This window comes from Ictidomys tridecemlineatus, chromosome 8, assembly GCF_052094955.1.
Source record: "Ictidomys tridecemlineatus isolate mIctTri1 chromosome 8, mIctTri1.hap1, whole genome shotgun sequence".
Lineage (NCBI taxonomy): Eukaryota > Metazoa > Chordata > Mammalia > Rodentia > Sciuridae > Ictidomys > Ictidomys tridecemlineatus.
Genome location: NC_135484.1, coordinates 28,110,452 through 28,134,134, shown reverse-complemented (window position 1 = coordinate 28,134,134; position 23,683 = coordinate 28,110,452). Strand labels below are relative to the sequence as shown.

The 23,683-nt window shown below is 36.0% G+C and overlaps 1 protein-coding gene across 2 annotated transcripts in view; it reads left to right on the top strand.

Annotated features, from left to right (window-relative positions):
* The window catches only part of Pde7b (phosphodiesterase 7B), a 310,553-nt gene that overhangs the window by 256,969 nt on the left and 29,901 nt on the right, over positions 1-23,683 (top strand). For both annotated transcript variants that reach the window (XM_005329794.5, XM_005329793.5), the window contains 5 exons: positions 9,501-9,652; positions 11,826-11,889; positions 13,991-14,086; positions 16,111-16,211; positions 17,455-17,586. In XM_005329794.5, the coding sequence (XP_005329851.1) occupies positions 9,501-9,652; positions 11,826-11,889; positions 13,991-14,086; positions 16,111-16,211; positions 17,455-17,586 (545 nt within the window). The remainder of the gene's footprint in view (positions 1-9,500; positions 9,653-11,825; positions 11,890-13,990; positions 14,087-16,110; positions 16,212-17,454; positions 17,587-23,683) is intronic.

Below are 23,683 nucleotides of genomic sequence, written 5' to 3'. Positions count from 1 at the left end.
CCCATTTCCACTTTCCACTTTCTACTTCTATGATTCTGGCCACTTTACTATCCTTTTTTTAAAAGGATATAAAATTGAAATTCCTCAAGTACTGATATACCACTATACCCCAATGAAAATAAGGTTCTGTGCTAGCATCACATATATCTCCTACTCTACAATTTCCTGTAAAAAAAAAAAAAAGTGGGGTATAATGAATAGCACATCATCTTCAAGAAGAGATGGACTCAGGTTCCAGTCCCTGCTCTGCTACTTACTGGCTGTGTGACTTTGGATAAATCAATACACCTTTCTGAGCCCATTTTTTTTTTCATCTGTAAAATGTACCTATGAATCCCAACTTTACAATGTCCACTTTTAGGAAAATTAAATGAAATGACAAATAGAAATCACCTGATATGTGCTCAATATTTCTTAGTTCCATCACCCCAGCCCCAAGTCCTATTTCTGCTATGATTGAATACGTTGACTGGGAGGCCAATTGTGTTTATTCCAGATTAAGTACATCTATTATGTCTTTGGTGTCAGGTCAGGTACTCGTGCAAGGGAACACTGCCGTCATCATCAAAGACAAGTCTTTCTTTGTTTTGATCTAGTTCAGTATGGATGGGACCTTGATGGCACCTTGTTTCTTAAGTGTCCTACGCCAAGAGCTATTGATGTGGCTACTCTTAATGTGCTACTATGATCCATACAAAACCATGGAGTTCTCTGCAGGACTGAGGGTGGATATTTACATGTAAAAAATTACACTCTACCCACATGTACTAACCATTTATAAAGCCAGAAGATTCACTCAAGTGCAATACCATTCAAACAAAATCTTTATTTTTGCAACCTACAAATAAAGAGGAATTTAGCTTACAGGACATTTCCTTTCCAAAGAATAAAGCATAAGGTATTCTTTTCTGCACATTATTAGGATAAAAGTTCCTATTCAGACCTCTACCATTGGATAAAGTGAATATAGTACTAATCTACCACCATTCTAAAAATGCACTTATAATCATTGCATAAAATCCAACAAAGTCAGAAAAGAAATAGAGGTTCAAGTTCGACCAAAGGCATCACATCACCTCTGTTATCCGTTGTGTTAGATGAGAGAATATTATCTGCTCTGGATAATTCATTCAATTTAATAATCACATGGTAATCAGGTAATGTGCTCCAGTAGTTAGGAAAGCAGCGACACCTCAATCAATAATCACCTCTTGCCTTCATTCCTTCGTCCAGTAAAGACTTTTGAAGCCAGGCACCAGCAGGTCTTACAATGTATGCAACATTTGCTTACAAGGCAGGCTAAACTACTACAATACCAATGGCAAAGATTTGAGGCTCACAGAAGCATCTGAATGCATCTGACCAGGAAGTCGAGAGGCAAAAGTTTGAGGTGAGCGTTTCAGAGGGTGGAGATAGCATTCAGGTGCATATTGAAACAGAAAGCCATAAGGACAACAGCAGATCAGAGACCTATCTGTCTGCAGGGAACCTGTGGAAGAAGATAAAAATGGAAAAAATAAGTTGGCATCACATTGTGGAAGACCACAAATGCCAGAGTAAATAATATGAACTTAATCAAGTAGACATTGGGGAGCCATTGTAGGATTCAGAGCAGAGGACTGACATGGTAGGAGTGTGCTTGAGGAATAAATCTGTCAGTGGTAGGAGAGATAGATTGGAGGGCGTGACCAGAGGCAAAGACTTAGTCCAATATTCTGAGATGGGGGTGTGCAGTAGCAGACATGGTGAAAGCAGAGAAGCAGATGTACATTACAGCATACATCTGGAATTTCTGTAGTGAAACTTAACATCCAAACACATATCTCCAGATAAAAGACCACATTTATTTTAAGTATATGCTGAGCACTGGGAGTTACTGCAGCAGTTTTTAACCTCTGGAGACGTAGGATCAACTGAAAGTTTGGTCATCTCAATTTGCTTACCACAAGCCATCGCCCTCAAATCTGGATTTGCTAAACATTTCAAACTCCAAAGCGGAGGGTTCAATAAAACCACATTGTGCCTGGCACATATTTCTTCTCGAGGACTGAGGAAATTTGATCTGTTTCCTACTAATTCATTTAAATTTCATTCAAGCTGATTTTGAAAAACCTTCCTATTGCCCAAAGAAGCCTTAAGATATTCCTGTGAAAGACTTTTTCCCTTCTGACAAAAAAGAAACAACCATTCCTGACCCCAGAAGTTAGAAATTGGATGGAATGGATTTTTATGGTAGGCAAAATAATCAGACAAAAGCAGTAAATTTTGCCAAAAATCAGTGTGTGATGTGGTTGAAGAGGACAAGCACATAAAACTCTCTAACACTTTGCTTCCACTAGGTAGCAGGTGTGGATGTCACCAGCTGGGGAAGGAAAAGTCCCTGATGTCTCCTGACTCATCACTGTCAAGAACATAAAAGAAAAACAGCAATTGAAAAAAAAATTAAATGTTAAAAAGTTAGATCTTGAGAAACAATTTTACCCTGCCTTAAAGAACACTTTCCTCTTCCTCCCCCTCCTCCTCCCACTGCGTGGCTGTGTGGAAACAAAGCTCTTCTTCTGGTGACAGCCATCAAGACGTCGTGAGCATTCCTCATGCACAGAAGAGCTAATGTCATGGGGCTTTAATAAGTTCTGTTCAAGAACTGAGTTTGGAGAACTTAAAATAACTTCTTAGCTCCTTTAGACTGAAATCCGTGTCCCAACTTCTAGTTAGACTTTTAAAATGTTCATGTGTTCTATTTTGGTTTGAGTTTCTTTCCCACCCTTCATTTTTAGTGTTTTTGTTATTGTTGTTCATGATGTTGTGTTCTGTGTATGTTTGTTTTTTAGTGTTTACATCTGATTTTCTTCCTTTTCTATTAAAATCTGAGCCTAGGAAATGCTCTTGATGTTTAGGAATTTATATTTTATCTCAATTAAATCACTTGGGATCTCAAAAGTCATTGGTAATAACTTTGTTTTAAGGATATATCTGCCCCCACTCCATGTGAGAAAAGCTCTACACTTAATGACCTTATGGACCAAATAATATAGGGTTGTGATCAGTTTCTACATACCATTTTCTGACTCTGAGAATATGTACAGGGAGAAATAAACAAATATAGCCATTTATGAGCACGGATGATTGGAGACTGGAAGAGATGTAGTATTTTATTTTAAAAGTTATTTTGGCCGCTGATTCTCTTTGTGAATAAATGGAAACTTTAGTGTCTGAAGATGCTAAACTGTGAAAGGGTGGATTTGAATACTGAAGTCATTACAGCCAAAACCAAATTATGAAATTTGCTCAAAGCACATGAAAATGAATCGAAGTGTTTAATAATTTGAAATGAGCACTAGACTCATTCAGAGACTGACATCTTTAACACCTCATCAAAAAGACTAGAAGAAGTCTACACTGTATATTCTGGAAACCCATTAATATTATTTTCTACATATTTTCTACACACAACCTCTTCATTGGTTTGGGGTTTTTTATTATTTTTTAAAGTAGTCTACTTAAAAATTATGTCTAACTGGAAAATGCATCTTAAATTAGGCTGCTTCAATCTTTAAATCCTTGGGTCGGCTTTCAAGAAAATTGCCATCCTGTATAATTCCACTAACCTTCCAACTTTGCAGGAATCCTGAACCCCAAACTAGTAGAATATGTAATAAGTGAGAAGAAGCTATGTCGCAAACCTGCTACTCCTGTCAGGACACTTCAAGTAATTAACTTTGTCTCATCTTTTTAAAGCTGCATATTGAAAACTGCAAATTTCTCTCTGATTTCTCAAGGGTTCAGCTTCTTGAAGTTAGACTAGAACACACATCTCAGGAAAGTAATTTAATTTCTTCAACACGTATTTGCAGGGTATTGTGAAATCCAATGAAAACTAACAGGAATCTGGTCTCTAAGACCTTACAGACCTGTGAATAAGAGCGAGCTTTGCACCATATGGGGTACAATTGAGTATCAGAATGGAGATCAATTAAATTAAGTGGCAGTGGCAAGATAACCTGAGCCCTGCAACTGTATTTTGGGTCTCACCAAGAAAATTATTTCAAAAAGTAACATGTAAGTTTTATCATCTTATATACAACTAAAGAGAACAATTTTTTAAAAAAAAATTAAAAAGTTTTATCATCTTGCCTTTTATAAATTGGCTTATTATTGAAAAGGGGCACCTGATGGTGATGTTTCAATAAACTAATTGAATTTATTTCAATTAAATCAATAATTTTTTATTTAATTTTACTTCTTAATCAACATGTAATAATTGTGCCTATTAATAGGACACAGTATGACATTCCAACACATGCATACAGTGTGTTGCTATAGTTTACAACAGCCTCTTACCTACTTCATCTGGAAGAGAGGATCTCAAAAGCTCCATACATAAATTAGAAGAGGGAAATACTAACAAACTTTTTACCATTTCCATTGTCTATGTGATTATGCATTAGATACCAGGAGTTACAGTTTGTTAAAATAGTTTCTGACCTTGAGTGTAATAGTCATTAACACCAATAACGCAATGGTACAAGATGACATATTAAAAATTATGTAAGAAAAGAATTTTAAAAGGCTATGAATATCCACTAGCCCAGTAAAGAATTTCAATAATTATTAATACAATAATTAGCAGAATAGGGCATTTGTTAGTACACTATTTAATAGTTTTGGTTGGGTTAATGTTCAAAAGTGCTGATATTAAGTTGATGTAATTGGAGTTCCATATTTACTTGAGGCCAGTTCTCCTCTCTTAAACATAAAGCTTTCTTTGTCTTTGGTATAACCTGAGAGTCTTCTGCACTAATTACTGGCTACTCTACTTTGGGAATAGTTGATATTGATCTTATTCAAGGAACCAGGTATACAGTTGACAGAAAGGACCTCATCATATAGGCATACTTATAAATTTTTTTAAAAATCTCAGGTATTTATACTAGGTTCAAAGTTTCTCCTAGCACTAACATTTATCATCCCCTATAAAGAGAATATGCCATAGAGAAGGTACTCAAAAAAATGAAAATAATTTTTATGAACCTATTTTGCTCTTAAGCCAACTCCAACTTGTAAATTTTAAAAATTACCATACTGGCAGAGCCAATACAAACTTCATAACCCTAAAATTAGTACCAGAGTAGTGCAAAAATGTGTTAATATGTACATATTTGTAATATTCATAAAGGAACAAGTGGACAGAAAATGAATTTCACAGTTAGGGTCAATGCTTACATAGATGAGGCAATGGAACATTCTAGAGCACCTTTGTGTAACTATTCCAAATGAGAATTTGGAGACCATGAAACAATAAATCCAAACAAAGATGAATGCCTCTAAGTAATGATTTTTTTTTTTTTTTTGGTACTGGGGATTGAACACAGGGGCACTCAACCACTGAGCCACATCCCCAGCCCTATTTTGTATTTTATTTAGAGACAGGGTCTCACTGAGTTGCTTAGTACCTCACTCTTGCTGAGGCTGGCTTTGAACCCACGATCCTCCTGCCTCAGCCTCCCAAGTTTCTGGGATTACAGGCATTTGCCACTGTACCTGGCTAATAATGATTTTTTATCATATAAATCTCACTTTCACTACTAGATACATTACTAAGATGCCATAGATTTTCCTGAGCTGAATGTAGCTGAGCTAGTTGTAAGACTTAGCTTAACTAATAATTTAAATTTTTAATCCAGCAATGCATATGATCATACTCCTAATTACTAAAGTACATATGCTAGCTATGCACAGAAAGTCCTTTCAGAAACAAAGATGTCAGAACTTACACAATGATTGATGACACATTTGAATACTTAAAAGAGTAGTATCTAGTACTGTTATACAGAATGGTGATCTGCTTTCAGATACTTTCTTTATGGATTTTTTTTTCCTCTTGGCTACATTTTCAGTTTCTTATTCTCCATTTTTATTATCTCACACAGCACAAAAATGCTTCTCAAATGACAGTTGAGTGATTAGTAAAAATTAATACTGATTTAAATGAACATAGTTTTTCTGGCATTATTTCATGTTTTCCCCCCCTTTAGGGAGTTCCTTGAAGATTTTTTTTTTCATTTAGTTTTATGTATGACCCCCAAATAGGAAAAGAACATGTTATTATCTTTACCAATGGCTATCTCACACTTCTGAATAATTGTCAAGAAAAAATATATTGGAGCTGGGTGTAGTAGCACACGCCTATAATCTCAGTGCTCAGGAGGATGAGGCAGGAGGATCAAGAGTTCAAAGCCAGCCTCAGCAATTTAGTGAGGCTCTAGGCAACTCAGTGAGACCCTGTCTCTAAAAGGGCTGGGGATGTGGCTCAGTGGTTGAGTGCCTGTCGGTCCATTTCCGTGTGTGTGTGTGTGTGTGTGTGTGTGTGTGTGTGTGTGTGTGTGTGTATAACATAGGAATAATTGTTTTCATTTATTTATTGAAAGAATGGATTTCCTTTTATATGAAACTATCATCCCATTTCTTATGCTCCAGCTCAGTAAAACTCCTTACAGGAGTTGACTGTACTTGATGTTGTTTTAAACATAATTTTTAATTCGTAGAAAATTGTCAAGAATGGAACAAGTCACATACTATTTTTCCATATGCACCAATTATTATATTTTACAATATTTTCCTACTACTATAAATTTTTTCCTTAATCACTTGAGAATTTGTTTTATACATCATGCCCCCTTACCTCTAAATATTTTAACCTGTATTTCTCAAAGAATAAGGACATTCATCTGTGTCATTCAGTTATCACATTTAAGAAATATATAAATATGGTATTATTATCTCTTGCATAAGTCTATATTTAAACTTCACAAATTATCCTAAAATGTCTTTCATGAACATTTTTCTCTGATCCAGGCTCCAATTCAGGATCACACATTACATTTAGTACACTATTATCCATTATTCTGAAATAATCTGTTATCCATTATTCTGAAATAATACCTGACACTATCATTATGTTTCATGACATTGACGTTTTTATAAGAGTACAAACCAATTGTTTTGTAGAGTTTCTTCAACCTGGTTTTTCTGATGTTTCCTCTTTATTGGGGTTAGATGTACATCTGGGGCAGGAACACTCTATCCATGATGTTTCTTTAGTGTCTCACATCAGGAAGTGCATAATGTCACTTTCTCCCATTATTGGTGACTGTTGAATACTTTGTAAAGATTGGTGCCCCTTCTACATTTGTCCACTATAAAGTGACTATTTTTTCCTCTCTAATTAATAAGTCATTGCAGGGAGATGCTTTGATATCATGTAATTATTCTACTGCTTTTTAAATTTCCCTTAATAACTTTAGTAGCCATTAAGGATTCTGGCCTGATTTAGTTATTACTATAATGTCTGCAAAATGGCAATTTTCCAGCTCTATTATTTCTTCTACACTTTTCAGCTGGCACTCTTTGTAAAAAAGAGCTTTCCCTTCTTATTTATTCACTTTCTTGCTTACTATCTATGAACTTGTTAGTTCTTATTTCAGTCAATGATTTATAACATGTTCTTCCTTATTTATTTTGTGACTCTAATATTCCCATATTTGCTCAGAGGGGCCTCTTAAAATTTGTTTCCTCTGTTATTTTTAAACAATTGCAGCATTTTTAAGGTATCCCTTTTTTTTTCTGGTATAACAAGATGTTACAGTTCACCTTGTCCATTTGCTGTTCCAGTCCTAAAAAAAGGCCACTTTACCAATGCAGTCTGATCGCTCTTAGTGAGAAATCATATTTAAAACACAAAATCTGGGTGTAGATGTGCTTATTGTTACCAGAGAGTTGTTGCTTGTAGACATGCAATAAAACATGCTCTTTTTAAGTATATAATTCATGGTCAGCTCTCAGTCCTCATCATACCTGATGAATTAGCATCATTAAACACTTAGGATCACACCTGGATCCTTGTTGTATTTCCTCACTGGGCTCCCAAGGAACTCCATTTCCCTCCACTGCTACCACCATTGTCCAAGCAGCCATTTCTCCTGTATTATGTCAAGTAATAGATCTTTCTGCATCAAACCTTTTTCTTAAATCATTCCTCAACACAGAAGCCAGGATGGCCTGTTTAAACATAAGACTGTTCTTACCACTTTTCTGCATACAACGTTGCCGTGGCTCCACAGAAAGGCTAATAAAATATATCATCTTCATGCTCTCCTTTGATCTGAGACTTCATCTCTCACTCTCCCCTTTTCTCTCCTCTCCATCCACACTGAACACAGGCCCTCAATTTTTTAAATAAAAGAACAAACCACTTTGTTCTGTACTTGGATTTAATAAACTCATGGAAATGAGTGAGAACCCACCCGCAGAATGGAGCCCATGTCTACCATTTTTAATACTGATGTGTGCCTAAACACAACTTCAGTGGTACTCTATTTACTTCTTTGTGTTCATATTTGCCTCTTTTCTTGGTCTCTAGATTCATTTTAAAATAAAAAAATTAATTTCATTCAGGTAGCAGTTCCTGAGAAGAGTAGGTCTTGCCATCTCTGAATCATGTATTTGCATGCATGATACAACCTACATAATGAATCAATGTTGGTCATTCACTGCCATTAGGGAGTGCCATCGTTTCCTCTGTTTCTGGCATTTGTTATAATTTTGAGTTCCACAGAGCAAAAGAAGAGATGGGAGAAGGTATGACACAAACCAAAATCAGCTTATATATGAGCTGCACATTTTTCTACAAGAGTGTTAAATTGACTCTACATCCAAAATTGGCAGTAGATGTCACTTAGGTGGCCTTAGAGTGACTCATAGAATTTCCACTGAGGTAAGAACTATCTTGACAGATATTCAAATTACATGCCTGGCACCTTTCTGGATGATCGTCATGATGTTGACAGTCAAGTTTGGAGAGGTACACATGACAAGAGTATTAAAATATCTCTACTGCCAGACATTTATAGTGACCAATAGAAGAGGATACACTCCATTAGAAAAGCAAGCATCCTCTTTGCTTCTTGAAGGGGCATTTACTTTAGCTCTGAAATTATTGATTTCTTTGCTAAAGATATTCCAGGGACATTAAGAAAAATTTTTCTCATGGCTCTTCTAATTTAAGTGAAGGGGTTCATCAGACTGAAGAGAGAATAGGGTGAGAACTTGATCTATATTTTTGAGCCTCAGTTCCAATGTAGCAGAAAAAAAAGCAAAACTTCCCATTTCAAATGTATGCAGAAGTATGTGAATTTCACTTACTAAACATACCAGCATCAACAACAACAAAAAAGTCTTTAATTCATGAATTTCATGTTTTCCAAAAGTACATTCAGAAATATCTTGACATTTTAATAAATATTATTATACATTTAATAAATATTATTTATAATCTAGAGTTTCAAATGTAGAGTTAAATAGACCACATTTAATTCAATTTAGCCCTCAAAGTATTGAGAGGATCTTTTAAGTTTCTTTCCTCTTTTGTACATTACATCTTTACATAATTGAGAAAATAGGCTCTTTTTTAAATATATGAACTTCTGCATTTGATTCCATAGATACAACACACTCAGGGGAAATTGGCACCAAGAAAAAGGTGAAACGACTGTTAAGTTTCCAAAGATACTTCCATGCATCGAGGCTGCTTCGTGGAATCATACCACAAGCCCCCCTCCACCTGCTGGATGAAGACTACCTTGGACAAGCACGGGTAAGCTGGTTACCCCTCTGACTACCTGCAAGGGGTCAGAGCCAAGAGCCTCTGTCTCAGCTAATAGAACCTGAGGGTAAGAAAGTCCTCCTCTGCTTCAGAGGAGCTCTGTGACTCTAGGTTAGTTACTCAACACATCTGGACTTTCCCATCAATTATAAAATGAAAGTAATTTTATACTCAGCTCTTAGGAGTAATGCCAGCATGTTTTCTAGGGGTGTTCATGTGAGCTAAGTACATACCTCACCTCTGAGCGTCACCCCTATCCCTGAGGTAAAACATGTTTATATGCTTAGCATTCTCATGCTTGACACATTGGATATTTTCATTCTTATAAATGTGCAAAAATATTCACACAACACTCAGTAGAATTTTGGACTGCTAGATTACTAATGAGGGAATTACTAAATTTTCTAATCCATTTAATTATCTCTTGTAATAGGGACACTGAAAATAACTCAATAATTAACCACTCTCAATTCCACATTAGGGTATTAACTTGGTGCATTATCCCTTTTATTGTTTGTAGTTCATTCAAATAATTTTTAATAACTTTAACTATTTTTGCTCTACATTGATCTGACTGAGGTAAAAACTAATGACAATCTAGAAACAAAGATAAGCCTAAATTGCCAAAGGAATTTAAATAACTTACTTGCTCTAGTATACTATCTACATACTATTACGAAATCTATATTATTAGCCCAGCACGGTGGCACATGCCTGTAATCCCAATAGTTCTGGAGACTGGGGCAGGAGGATCATGAGTTCAAAGCCAACTTCAGCAACTCAGAGAGACCCTAAGCAAATTAGGACCTAAGTAACTCAAAGAGATTCTGTTTGCAAATAAAATATTAAAAAGGGATGACAATGTCACTCAGTGGTGAAGCACCCCTGGGTTCAATCCCCAGTATCAAAATAAAAAGAAAGAATTAATAGTGATTAATATATATTATTGAAAAATGAGCAGCAAGTAATACCAGAAAAACCATTCTCAATATTAGGTCTACAAAGAAAAAAATGGACTGAGATTGGGTGAACATCATCTGTATGTATGTGTGTGTTTGTCTGTGGGTCAGTTCATTGTTAATTATTTGGCTGGTTAATGGTTGGATAGTTGGTTGGTTGAAGAGAAAGCAAGACAAAGAACCCCAGCACTGGAGCATCAGTGACAGAGTACTCTTGGGGAATTCCATTCTCAGAACAGCCACATCTCAAAAAGGGTGACACTGAGATGTAGAAAGAACAGTAAACCAGAAATTCGGATATCAGAGGTCAAGTGCTAGGTCTGCCTATGGTATCATGTGATTTGGATAAAAAGTTCACTCAATCTAGATCTCAAAAATCCCTTCAACTTTCTGATACATCATAAAGATGTTAGTGGCTTTGTGAGGTAACACTGGGGAAGCCATTTAGGGGCAGGTAAATGAGGTGGAATTGGTCCTTACATGAGTCAGGGCTCTGTGAAGAGAGGTGAGTGTAGTTTCAGAACTATACTAAGGACAAAATCAACAGTTTTTGTGTCACCATCAAATTTCAAGCATGTGTTATTTTTAAAAAAGAAAAATAGAATGATAAGTCTGCATTGAAATAGACCTTTAAATTATGCAATACGTTCAATTACCCAAACTTTCCTGTACAATGGTTAATTTCACATTCTTTCTACATTGAGCCAAATAATGTGCTCAGCAAATACTTTCATTTTTAAAAACTGTGTTGTAAACCTCTTCCCTTCAATGCATAGTGTTTGTGATGTAGATACTTTGCTGAACTTCAGTTCTACACGCCAACACAGGTATTCATTATGAATGAGCAGTGTTCCAAGCACAGTGTGACTGTACTTGGGCCTCATGACAACCCTCTGAAAGAGAATTATCTGCCACAGTTTTCAAATGCAGAAAGGGAGACACAGAGACGTTAAGGAAAAGTGTCCCACATCCCACAGCCAGAAAGAGATATGGCTATCATTGAACCAGGTAGTTTTTAACTCCACAGCCTGTCCCTTGAGTTGTCATTAGTGGGTAAAGTGAGATTTGATTTACTCCAAGCCAGTTGCACATAGAGAGTAATGTGCTATTTCTAACTTTTTAGTTGTTTAATTCACTGTGTCTCGAAGTAAATGTTTGAGTCTCGATGTGATTCATTTGGTGCTATTTTCTGTTTGCCTTTTCAGCATATGCTCTCCAAAGTGGGAATGTGGGACTTTGACATTTTCTTGTTTGATCGCTTGACAAATGGTAAGCTACCCAAAAGAATTCTCACTAAAATACACACCATAAAGTGGGATTCATTTCATGAGAAACAAATTTTATTTTTAAACACTGTTTTTCTTTTTCTCTTCTTTCCTCACTTTCATAAATCTACAGCCACTCCAGAAAGACCAGGGCATGGGAAAATTAATTCAGTTTAAGAATCAGGACTGAATTTAGCCTAGAATCTTAGGACAGTTTCCTTCTGACCTTGATGATCCCAAAGGAATTAGGAAACCACAGATTAGATTCTTTCCTTGTGGAACACTTTGGCCACATCCAGAAGTAGGAAGTTCATTGTTAGTTGATGAAAACTGGAAGCACAAAGGCACCTCTCATCAGTGCTGACCCTCCTAGGGAGAGGCCCTTGCAGTGTTCCTAGGTAAGCAGAATCTGTCACATTGCAGGTGTTGTGCAAACATGTTGGTGTCCTCCCAAGAAAACAGTGGCTAAGTAGAAAATGTAGATGTTAAGGCTGCATCTAAAGAGAAAGTAAACATTCCCAATGGTTTCATTTCTTAAATACTTGTGCCTTTAAAGGTCTTCCTTAAAATCCTATTGTGTTTTCAACTGCCCATTTTAAAAAAAAAAATGATGATAAGCTTAGGGAGGCAGTGAAAATCATCACAGTTAATGCTGATGTTGCTATGTCCTATCATCTACCAAACTTGGGCTTGAAGTCATTGCAGATGGTTTTCTCCCTATTTTATTATTTAGAAAACACTGTGCAACCAAGAGAGATGTAGCCTAAGGTCATGAAACAGACCCTTGCACTGTGGAAAGGGAATAGTCCCTATAGGGATGCTTCCCACAATCTAGCATTGTCACTTTGCTCAAATCAACTGAAAATGGATACTAGAAAATTAAATTAACTGTGAATAAAAGGAACTTTTTTTAAATGGAATTTGTTTAAAAGAATATAATCAAGACTGCCATAGAAATAGGAAATGAATGCACGTCAAAGGTTTTATTTAACTTGACTAATTAAGAGATCCGTAAGATATTACAACCAATTCAAAAGGAGACTTCAGCTGGGCATGATGATGCACACCTAGAGTCCCAGATACTTGGGAGGCTGAGGCAGGTGGGATCCTTTGAGCCTAGGTGTTTGAGACCAGCCTGGAAACAACATAGAGAATCCCGCTCCGAACCCCATCAGTGTGAGTAACATAGAGAGACCCCATCCTTAGAGAGAGAGAGAGAGAGAGAGAGAGAGAGAGAGAGAGAGTTCATAGAACTACAGACATATATGTAATGAGAAATGCTGAAATTAACTTACAAATAACTGACATGAGGGAGTTGGGAGGAGAAAATCAGTTTTGACACAACTAATTTCATTTGTAGATTTATGAACAAGAAACAGTTGCAATACTATTAATTATCTCTAACATGAGAGTTTTGAAATAATTGAAAGACTAAAATTTGCAGAGACCCATTGAATGAGGTACCCTGGAAGAGGTGCTTAGGCAACACCTAATTTTCCATTTAAGACAACGCAGGCATCTTCTTGGTCCATTTCAAATTCTCAAATAAACTCTTCAATGCTTTTAAAGTTCAAAAACATTATTATTAAGCAGTATTTCTTGAATGTTTATGTTATTATAGGTTCAATTTTGCATCTCTGCTGGCTTGAGTTAAAAAATACAGTCAAGTCCCTCTGGGGTGATGTTCCTTAGGAAGAAGAATAAGCTTTGACTGTTAAGCATTTTGATGGTTTAGATTCCCCTGTGAATATAAGCATCAATTGGAAGTGACTTCAGGCACATTTTAAATAGCCACCAACTGTGTTTTTAAACAGATACACACACATGTGTATGTATCCCACACTTCATTAGGCATAGTCCTTCTTTTAATATTTTCATTGTCTTTGGTATAAAGGGGGAGGTCTGAGCTAATTTTATTTGTATAATAAGAGAAAACCTAGGACCAGATCACAGTGATGATATCTAATATACTTGAATAATTTCAAATCCAAAGGGGGAAAATGATTCTAACAAAAAAAACATGATTATATGGACCTTGGATCTTAGTATCATTTTTGGCATGTAGTAGTGATAAAAATAAGTTAAAGCAGGTGACTGTTCTCTAGGAAACAGCCTGGTAACGCTGCTGTGCCACCTCTTCAATACCCATGGACTCATTCACCATTTCAAGTTGGACATGGTGACTTTACACAGGTTTTTAGGTAAGTCTGTTCTTTCCACATTCCTACCTCCCATTCCTATGAATAATGACAGTGCATAATACTCTAATATAAAGTGGCAAGAACCACAACACAGTGAATAAAGGCCTCAAATTTATCTTAAATAATCTTTATTTTAAATATAGTTTACCCATCTCAAGTCATTGAGAAATTGTTTACCTCATTAGTTACATTTACTAGAGATTAAGAATCTGCAAAGAAAACCATGAAAACCATATAGCTGTCAAAGATGATTTTAATCTGCTCATGTGTTATCAAAACCCCTGTCGTGTACACCACATATAATTCTAATCAGAAGAAGAGTTGCTGACAATTTTCAAAAGACTTTAAAAAAAATTATGACTATTTATGTAGCACCCACTATGGGTAATTATTTGTTAGGTAATTAATTGTTAGGTAATTACCTCTAGCCATTTGAACAAACCCAAAAGTTAGAAATTATTTTTCATTACTGTCCCTATTTGGTTCATGGTTAAGAAGATGTACATTGAGACTTATTTCTTTCCCAAGGCCAATGGCTAGAAAATGGAAGATCAGTTGACCTCTAGATCCATCTAACTTGAAAGCCCTTCATATGTCCACTCAACCCTGCCACCACCTTTACCAAAAAGCAACCTCACTTTGTACATATTCTTATTTATCTGTCACTGAATTATCCAGGGCAGATTTCTAATCACAAATGGCTTTCCTCTGACACTTCATGTGTTTCTGGCTTTGACTTGTCACATGGCTGCACGTTGAGTTTGGAAGCTAACTAAATGCCATCTAGAGTAAAATAATGGCAGCCTCAACGGCCAGCCTTCCAAGGTGCTTCCATCTTCTGAGACCTCTTCCAAGGACCTGCTGTATTAACACATTGACTCTTACAGCAACACCTTTAGCTCAGAGCTATTATTATCCCCATTCTATAGTGGAGGAAACTGTGGTCAAGTAATGTGCCCTCTATAGATAATAAGTGATGGCACCATGGTTTAAATATGATTGTAAACAACCCCGATGAATAAAAGGTATATGAGGTATAACAGAAATATTTGCAATAAGCCACAAAATAGCTTCTTTCCAGAAATATAAATAACCTCTGAATGGTTGTATTTTAAATCGATTGAGCAATGTAGTGGGTATGAATGGAGCCAAATAATTTTAGTCTATCTAAAAAGAGAGATACAGATTCTTTGGACACATTTATGTGCCCAGAAAATGTGCAAAAATAAATAAATAAATAAATAAATAAAAGCAGTTTTGACAACCAAATTAATACCAGAATGCACAGCCAGAGAGAATGCTTTGCAAATCTGGAAAGTATATACATTCTGACTGCATTTCATCCTAAGAATCACTTTGGTTATCAGATGCAGCAGACTAATGGCTTCTGTAGCAACAAACTAAAATTGCCTTGTCTGTTATTTGATTTGGTTCCAGAGCATTCTAAGCCTGGCATTAGATTGGAGGGCATGAAAGAGGATAGCTTCCTTGAATAAGGGAGAAATATCTCCAAGGAGGTATTGAATCAATGCAGTACTTTGAATTTCTACCTGAAGAAGCCCCCGATTTGCTTGGTCTGTATTTGTTATTCAAGCAGTAACACAATTGTTAGATATTAGGAAGTCCAATGCTACCAGGGCTCTGAAAGGAAGCTCCATTTATGGCATATTATTCATAAAGGGCAGCAAACTTAAATAAACTATGGTGTGAAAGAAAGTTGTCCTTTTCCTACATATTTATTTTTCCTATGAATGAGAGCCTTCATGAATGCCAGAAAGGGGTGATTTATGAAGGAGGTGAGAAATCCCAAGGGCCTCGCAAATCCTATTTCCCCCCTCCTCTACACTATAAACAACTCAGTAGAACTGCCAGGCTTGCAAACCACGTCCATTTTCAAAGGATCCCCACACTACACATTTTGGAGGCACTGATATTTTTAAGCAAAAAGCACCTTTAATAATTCTGATGGAGGAAGCCATTCTTGTTTTGATTTTAGCTGACTGAATTATCTGTTTACCTCGTAGTCATGGTTCAAGAGGATTACCACGGCCAAAACCCGTATCACAATGCTGTTCATGCAGCTGATGTCACCCAGGCCATGCACTGCTACCTGAAAGAGCCAAAGGTAAAGCAAGTCCCAGCTGTCCCTTCAGCCATCTGGAATGCCAAGTAAACTACCCAAACTCTAAATTACCCAGCATTTCTGAACATTCACAATATGAATGAAAATGGATACTAGAAAATTAGTCATTCACAATATGAATTATAATAAAGTCACGGTATCAACTTTGAAATCTTTTAATATTCATGAAAAGGAATTAAATTTTCCGAGGTTTCCTTTCATTTGTTAATGAGCCAACTAGGTATCCTGAATTCAGGGCCCAAGAAAACCTGTGAACACCAAAGACCTCTCAGTAAGCATGCTGTGATGCAATAAACCAATGAAAAGTTAAAAATTGAAAGCATTATAATAATGTTCATTACCCAAAATCTAAATAACTCATCACTACATAAAATTTAGTTCTTTGATAAAATGTATAAGATGAACTTTCTTCATGTTTTTGGAAAATGACATTTCAGTCTAGCGGCTTAGTTCAATCACTTTCAACAAGCCACTAAATACACATATGCTTTAACATCAACCACTAAATATGCAGATACCAAATAAGCATTCTTGAGATAAAGCTGGGTAGATGCCTTACACCTGTAAAATATCCCAAAGACTAATTAATGATTTCACTTTTTAATCTGTAAGAAATTTAAAAGTTGTAATAAATCATACAGTTGCATTTTTTAAGTTAGTACTGGATTCCCATTCTCCTGCTTATTTTTCTAGCTAAACAAAAAAACTAAAGACTCTCACACATCCCTCCACTCTGTGTTTCACAATGAAGAAGCATGCAAATTTGGCAATTCGGCCAATTTCTTTCAAACAAGTGGTAAAGATATATTACTTGAAATATACAAATGATTCTTTAAGGGTGTCCATCATCTTGTCTTCAACTATTTCCTTCATTTTCTGCTTTCTCTAGGAGCAAGGCTCATTTTAGTCTCTTCCTTGCCTCCTCCCTGCCCACCAGGTAGCAATGCTGCCAACAAGCCAAGCCATTACAGAAGCAAAACAAAACACAGTGGTAGAAGCAAAAAGAGAATACCTGAATGCTCTGCACAATTTGAGCTTACTCAATTATTGTCCACCTAGCCCTTTTTTTTCCCTGCAATTTCAGGTGCATATCATCTCATTGAATACCTCACAGGATAAAGATCTGGCTGATAATACTGATTCATTCTGTTTGATTTATCCAAAAACAATGCCACCCTATTTGTACAAGCATAATAGTCAGTCTCCCAATTTGACTTTTTAACAGTTGGCCAGCTTCCTCACACCTCTGGACATCATGCTTGGACTACTTGCTGCAGCAGCACATGATGTTGACCACCCAGGGGTGAACCAGCCATTTTTGATCAAAACTAACCACCATCTTGCCAACCTGTATCAGGTAAGTGAGCCCAATGTGGAGCCAGACACAGTATGATCAATAGCCTTGGGCCCAGGGAATGAGGCTGAATCTTACCCTTGGAGACAGCCTTCATTCAAGGCCAGTCTCAGGGATGGAGACCACATCCAAAGAACATGAGTTTGAAATAGATCCAATATATACCCCAAGGGAGATTAAATTGATTTACAAAGATAGTCAAGGAATTCAGTTTGCTCCAAACTGATTGTCTTAAGCTGAACAGGATCCCTGAACCTAATTTATCATGGTCCGAGTATATCTGCACCTATGGAGGCTGCTATGTTCAGAACGGCCAGCTGAAGCCAGTTCTTACAGAGCTTCCATAGTTATTTCCTAGGTATAATCCCAATTTGAACTTGAGTCTCTGGAACCATTTCTGAACTTTATTGACCTCTAGTCAAAGATTTGTTACCAAAGACAAAAGATAGACTTTGTTGTTATAAAAGAGTTCCACAGCATGTACGGACTGGCTTAAGAATATTTACCTATGATATCCTATCAGATAATAAATCCTATATCAGAATTGAATTACTCTCAAAGTTTTCAGTGTGGTTCTTCAGATATCTTCAATTGTCACTAGCAAAATCATTTCATATTACTGACTCACTTATCTCAATGTTAATAGATCTTTTGGGGGAAAAAAGCTGAGTGCTGAAAAAAAAAACTGAGTGCTGACAGATCTCCATAGAACAGCTATATCAAACAAAATTCTGCAGCTTAAGGATGCATTTATTTCCAGTAAAACACTATTGAAACATAGAGAAAAGTCTCTCTTCATCCAGTTGATTGGCTTTGGGCAAAAGTAGGAACTGGCATTCCAAGGCTTAGGGTCCACCTGGCATGTCCTTCAATGCTGGGCCCCCTGGAGCTGTCGGCCAGCACCTGGCACTGGGATTGACATGGCCAGGTCCAGGAGCAGAATGGTAGGACTAAGAAAGCCTTCCATGATGAGCTGAAAGTTAAACAAAGAGAAATACAAAACTAAAACGAATTTTTCCAAACCATCTCAGAAGCTAAGTTTATTGCTTAAGAAAACAGACATTTGACTATGGAGAAAAAAAAATATGAATGACTTTCCTGAGAACCCACACGCAGATTTTCTATTCGTGTCAACATTGACTTTTTCAAATGTCTGTTACTAGACAAGGGAAATCAATCAACAAATTCTGATGCTTGATCTCTTCCCATATCATGTATGTACTTTCATAATTCTAATTTCTCATTATCAAGTATATCATATCAGTGAAATTTAAGAGAATATTCACTGCTATTGACAAAAATAGGAGTTACAAAACTGTGCTTTCACATGCAGTATTTTTAAAAACACATAATGAATTCTCATTTAGACAGGATGTCAGAAAGAAATATGACAGATGTTAAAGACATAAAAACAAGAAAATAAATGGAGAATTTTATTAATAGTGCAAAATTAGGTCCTCACTGATAATTAAAAAAACTGAATACCAAAAAAGATAGAAAGAGATGATACTCCAATCTATCTGACTCCGATACTAAAGATTGTCTCAGAAAATATATTTCTAACTCAAACTTTTGAAGTTCAGATAATTTTTATTTCAATCTCTTTATTAAAAATAAGCCATCTAATACAACCAAACTCTGTAATTTTTTCAATGCAACATGTAGTATTATCTAGTTTTAATCAGCAACTATCTGTTGTATACATACACTAGGAATACAAAGCCAAATGAAACAAAATCTTTGCCCTTTAACATTTATTCCAACTCACATGCCCAAAATGAGCAAAATCCAAGGAAACATAACATTAGTTTGAAAGAAATTTGAGGAGTTAGGTAAAGGTACATATATAAATAAAAACAATTTTTTTAACTCGTTGAAAAGTAAATACTTGTGCTGTTCTTTAGGTGAGTAACTCACTACCATAAGTGATCTACTATTGTTTGCAGAAGTGAATTTATCCATGTGAGCTATCTGGCCTGGGCCCTGTTAGGAAAGATAATGGTGAGGGAGAAATTGGAGTAAAGGTCTCAAAAACTATATTCAAGATACTTTCTCTATCAGTCACCTGCTTAATTCATTTAGAATCTCTTCGAAACTAAAGACCCCTGTCTTTCAGTGTTAGGGACAGTGTTAGAGCCAAGCCATAAAGACACTTCTAGAATCCCAGAGCTGGTTGGAATAAAAGCTGAAACTAGATTGAGACTAATAGATTAAATACAAAAATTATTTTAAAAAACCTGAAAATACTGAGATTTCAATTTCATCCAAAAAAATTATGACACCTTTATTTTTTATTATTTACCATTCCAAAAAGATAAAGATAATTCCTTCTAAAAATTTTTGTTCATGAGACATCAAATGGTACCCATCAATATGTTCAATTTTTATGTTTTTAAGTATCAATAAAATTTTATTTAATTTAATTTTTTAAAAATCTATTCAAGCTGGGCACAGTAGCACGTGCCTATAATCCTAGCTACTAAGAAGGCAAAGGCAGGAGGATCACAAGTTCAAGACCAGCCTGTGCAACACAGCAAGACCCTTTTTCAACAACAACAACAAACTGTTCAGAAAGACAAATACTGCATAGTCTTACTTATATAAGGGGTCTAAAAAGTTGATCCCATAGAAGTTGAGAATAGAATAGTGATTAACAGAGTTTGGGGACAGTAGGGGCAGAATGGATGGGGAAATTTGATCAACAGATAAAGTAACAGGAGGAAAAAGTTCTAATGTTCTTTTGCATAGTAGGGTAAATACCATAAAAATAACAGATTGTGTATCTCAAAATAGCTAGAAAAGAGGATTTTGAATGTACTCACCATAAAAATAATAGATTTAAGGTAATAAATATGCTAATCACCTTGATTTCATCATTAGACTATGGATAGATAATTGCATCAAAACATCACATTGAACTCCATAAACGTCTATTATATGTCAATCAAAAAATAATTTAAAAATGATGACACAAATAATAAATAATAAAAAAAATTCTGCCAACAAATCATATAACTAACATTTGTGCAACACTTACTATAATCCAACCACTATACTAAGTACTTTTTATGTATTATAATCCATAATCTTTACAATAGCTCAGTGAAATGCATACTAGTATCATATCTATCTCCTAAAAAAAAAGAAAAGTGATACTTGAAATTTAAGTATTATCCTAAAAATAAACAGCTAATTAATGGCAGAACTGGGATTAGAACGCAAACTTTTGTTTCCCATAGCCACCTCTGCAACTCATACTGTTGGCCTACTGTGTACAAGACACAAAGAGCCCCCTCCTGATCTTCCTTTAACTATTTTGCTAAGTAAATTATATAGTTACAAATAGATGTGATGGAAAGAAAGAATGGAGAGGGAAATTGATTCTGCAAGTGTTTTCTTTTTTTGAGAGGGGATGATGAAGGAAGGCCTTCAAGTATGGGTAATATTTTGAACAGCTGAAATGAAAGAAGACATTAGAGGCAGCATCAGCTGGTTACTTTCGGGGATTAAAACTTGCAATTCCAGAGTAACTGAAAATGGAATGTCTCTGTGGCCTCCAGCTGAACGTGGTTCTGCTGTCAAACTCCCCTGCTCTCAAATCAATATCTTGGGCATCTCATGATTAAGTATATATTCTCTCTTTAGTAGAAATTGCTGATTCCCTTACAAGGACATGAATTAGGTCAGGAATTTTTTTTTGCGGGGGGCGGGGGGGTGGGGCACCAGGAATTGAACTCAGGGACACTCAACCACTGAGCCACATCCCCATCCCTTTGTTGTATTTTATTAGAGACAGGGTCTTAGTGAGTTGCTTACTGTCTCACTTTTGCTGAGCCTGGCTTTGAACTCATGATCCTCCTGCCTCAGCCTCCCAAATAGGCATGCTCCACCTCACCCTGCAGGTCAGGAAATCTGCACTCTGCGTTAAGTTGTAGATGAGGAAGTAACATAATTGTTCAGGTTCTCAATTTAAAAGGAAAAAATCATATTACATAATATAGAAAGTGAGAAAAACCTTAACAACATGTAATTTTTAATATCTTTGAAAATGTAGCCTTTAAGCCTATCAAAGGCCTATCATTTGAGACATGAATGGGTATTCAGAAAAAATCTTCCAAATTTTCATAGGATATACATATGCATATCTTTCTAGGGAGAAGCTCTATACCTTTCATAAAATTTTAAAATAAGTTATAGATTCATGAAATGTCAGGAACCATGGTAATGAGAAAAATACACATACACAAAGAAAAATTATACACTCACACACAAATTTTGTCAACACCAATACTGTAGAGAGGATGTGCCAGGAATTACTGGCTTTGGGAACACCTTGTGCGTGACTTTGCTATCATCCAAACTCAATATAAATGAGATAAAATGGAAGAAGGCTTCCTCTCCCTCTTCTTGTTGGTAGTACTCTTTTAGCTTAATAAATAAGATCATTGTGTAATACCCAGCTTCTGCTTCTGCCTGAGATAAAGAGAGGGAGCAGGAGTGAAGGCCAGGTCAGAGGGCTCCCTCCCATTGTCTGCCGTCTGGGCTGCATTCCCTGGCTAAAATGCCCAACCAAGTTCAATGTGAAAGCATGGCAGGCCCTTCCACCTGGTACCTCCCTCACCAGACTGGAAGCAGTCCAGGTATCAGGGAAGACAGAGAGGAAAAGAAAAATATGAAAGATAGGACTGAGATTTACTTTCCCCCCCAGGAGCAAAAAAAAAAAAAATTGCTTTCTATCCCTCCACCCTCCAACCACATACAAAGTTAAGGGTGGGATCAGCAATTCACAAAGTAGGTATTAAATCAGATATGATATTGGTTATTACAATATCATATCTGATGCTATTGTAAAGTGATGATATTGTAAAGTGATTTTCACCCTTACAATTGTAAAGGGAATCACTTTCAGCTCAATTTAAAATTTAATTCTTTTATCATTGATAAGAGTCTAATTATATATTAACTAGTGACAGGGCACACTATAATGAATAGTTAATTGTTTCATTAAATATTATATGTATTGCATTCTGTCTTGCAGAAATTTAGATCATTTTCTTAATCATTTGCTGCAGGCACTTAGAGTGAGTCAGCATTTTTAACCACTTTTTATTCTTTTTATAAATTTTTTTCAATTTTAATTTGTTATATATGATAACAGAATGCATTACAATTCATATCACATATAGAGCACAATTTTTCATTTCTATGGTTGTACACAAAGTAGAGTCACATCCTTCATGTCTTCATACATTTACTTAGGGTAATGATGACCATCACATTCCACCATCTTTCCTACCCGTATTCCCTCTCCCCATCCCTCCCTCCCCTTTTCCCCTTTGCCCTATCTAGTGTTCATTAAATCCTCCCACCCTACCCCTGCAGCATATTATGGATCAGCATCCTTAAATCAGAGAAATAATTCGGCATTTGGGTTTTTGGGGATTGGCTAATTACATTTAGCATTATATTCTCCACCTCCATCCATTTACCTGCAAATGCCATGATTTTATTCTCTTTTAATGCTGAATAATATTCCATTGTGTATATATGCCACATTTTCTTTATCCATTCATCTACTGAAGGACATCTAGGTTGATGCCACAGTTTAGCAATTGTGAATTGTGCTGCTGTAAACATTGATGTGGCTGTGTCATATCTTTTTGATATGTTTTTAAGTCCTTTGGATATACACCGAGGAGTAGGATAGCTGGGTCAAATGGTGGTTCCATTCCAAGTTTTCCAAGGATTCTCCATACTGCTTTCCATATTGGCTGCATCAATTTGCAGTCCCATCAGCAATGTATATATTCCCCACATCCTTGCCAACACTTATTATTGTTTGTTTTCTTAATAGCTGCCATTCTGACTGGAGTGAGATGAAATCTTTGGGTAGCTTTTGATTTGCATTTCTCTAACTGCTAGAGATCGTGAACATTTTTTCATATATTTGTTGATTGATTGTATATTTTCTTCTGAGAAGTGTCTGTTCAGTTCCCTGGCACAGTAATTGACTGGGTTATTTGTTTTCTTGGTGTTAAGATTTTTGAATTCTGAAGATTTTATAGATTAGTGCTCTATTTGACGTGTGTATGGTAAGAAT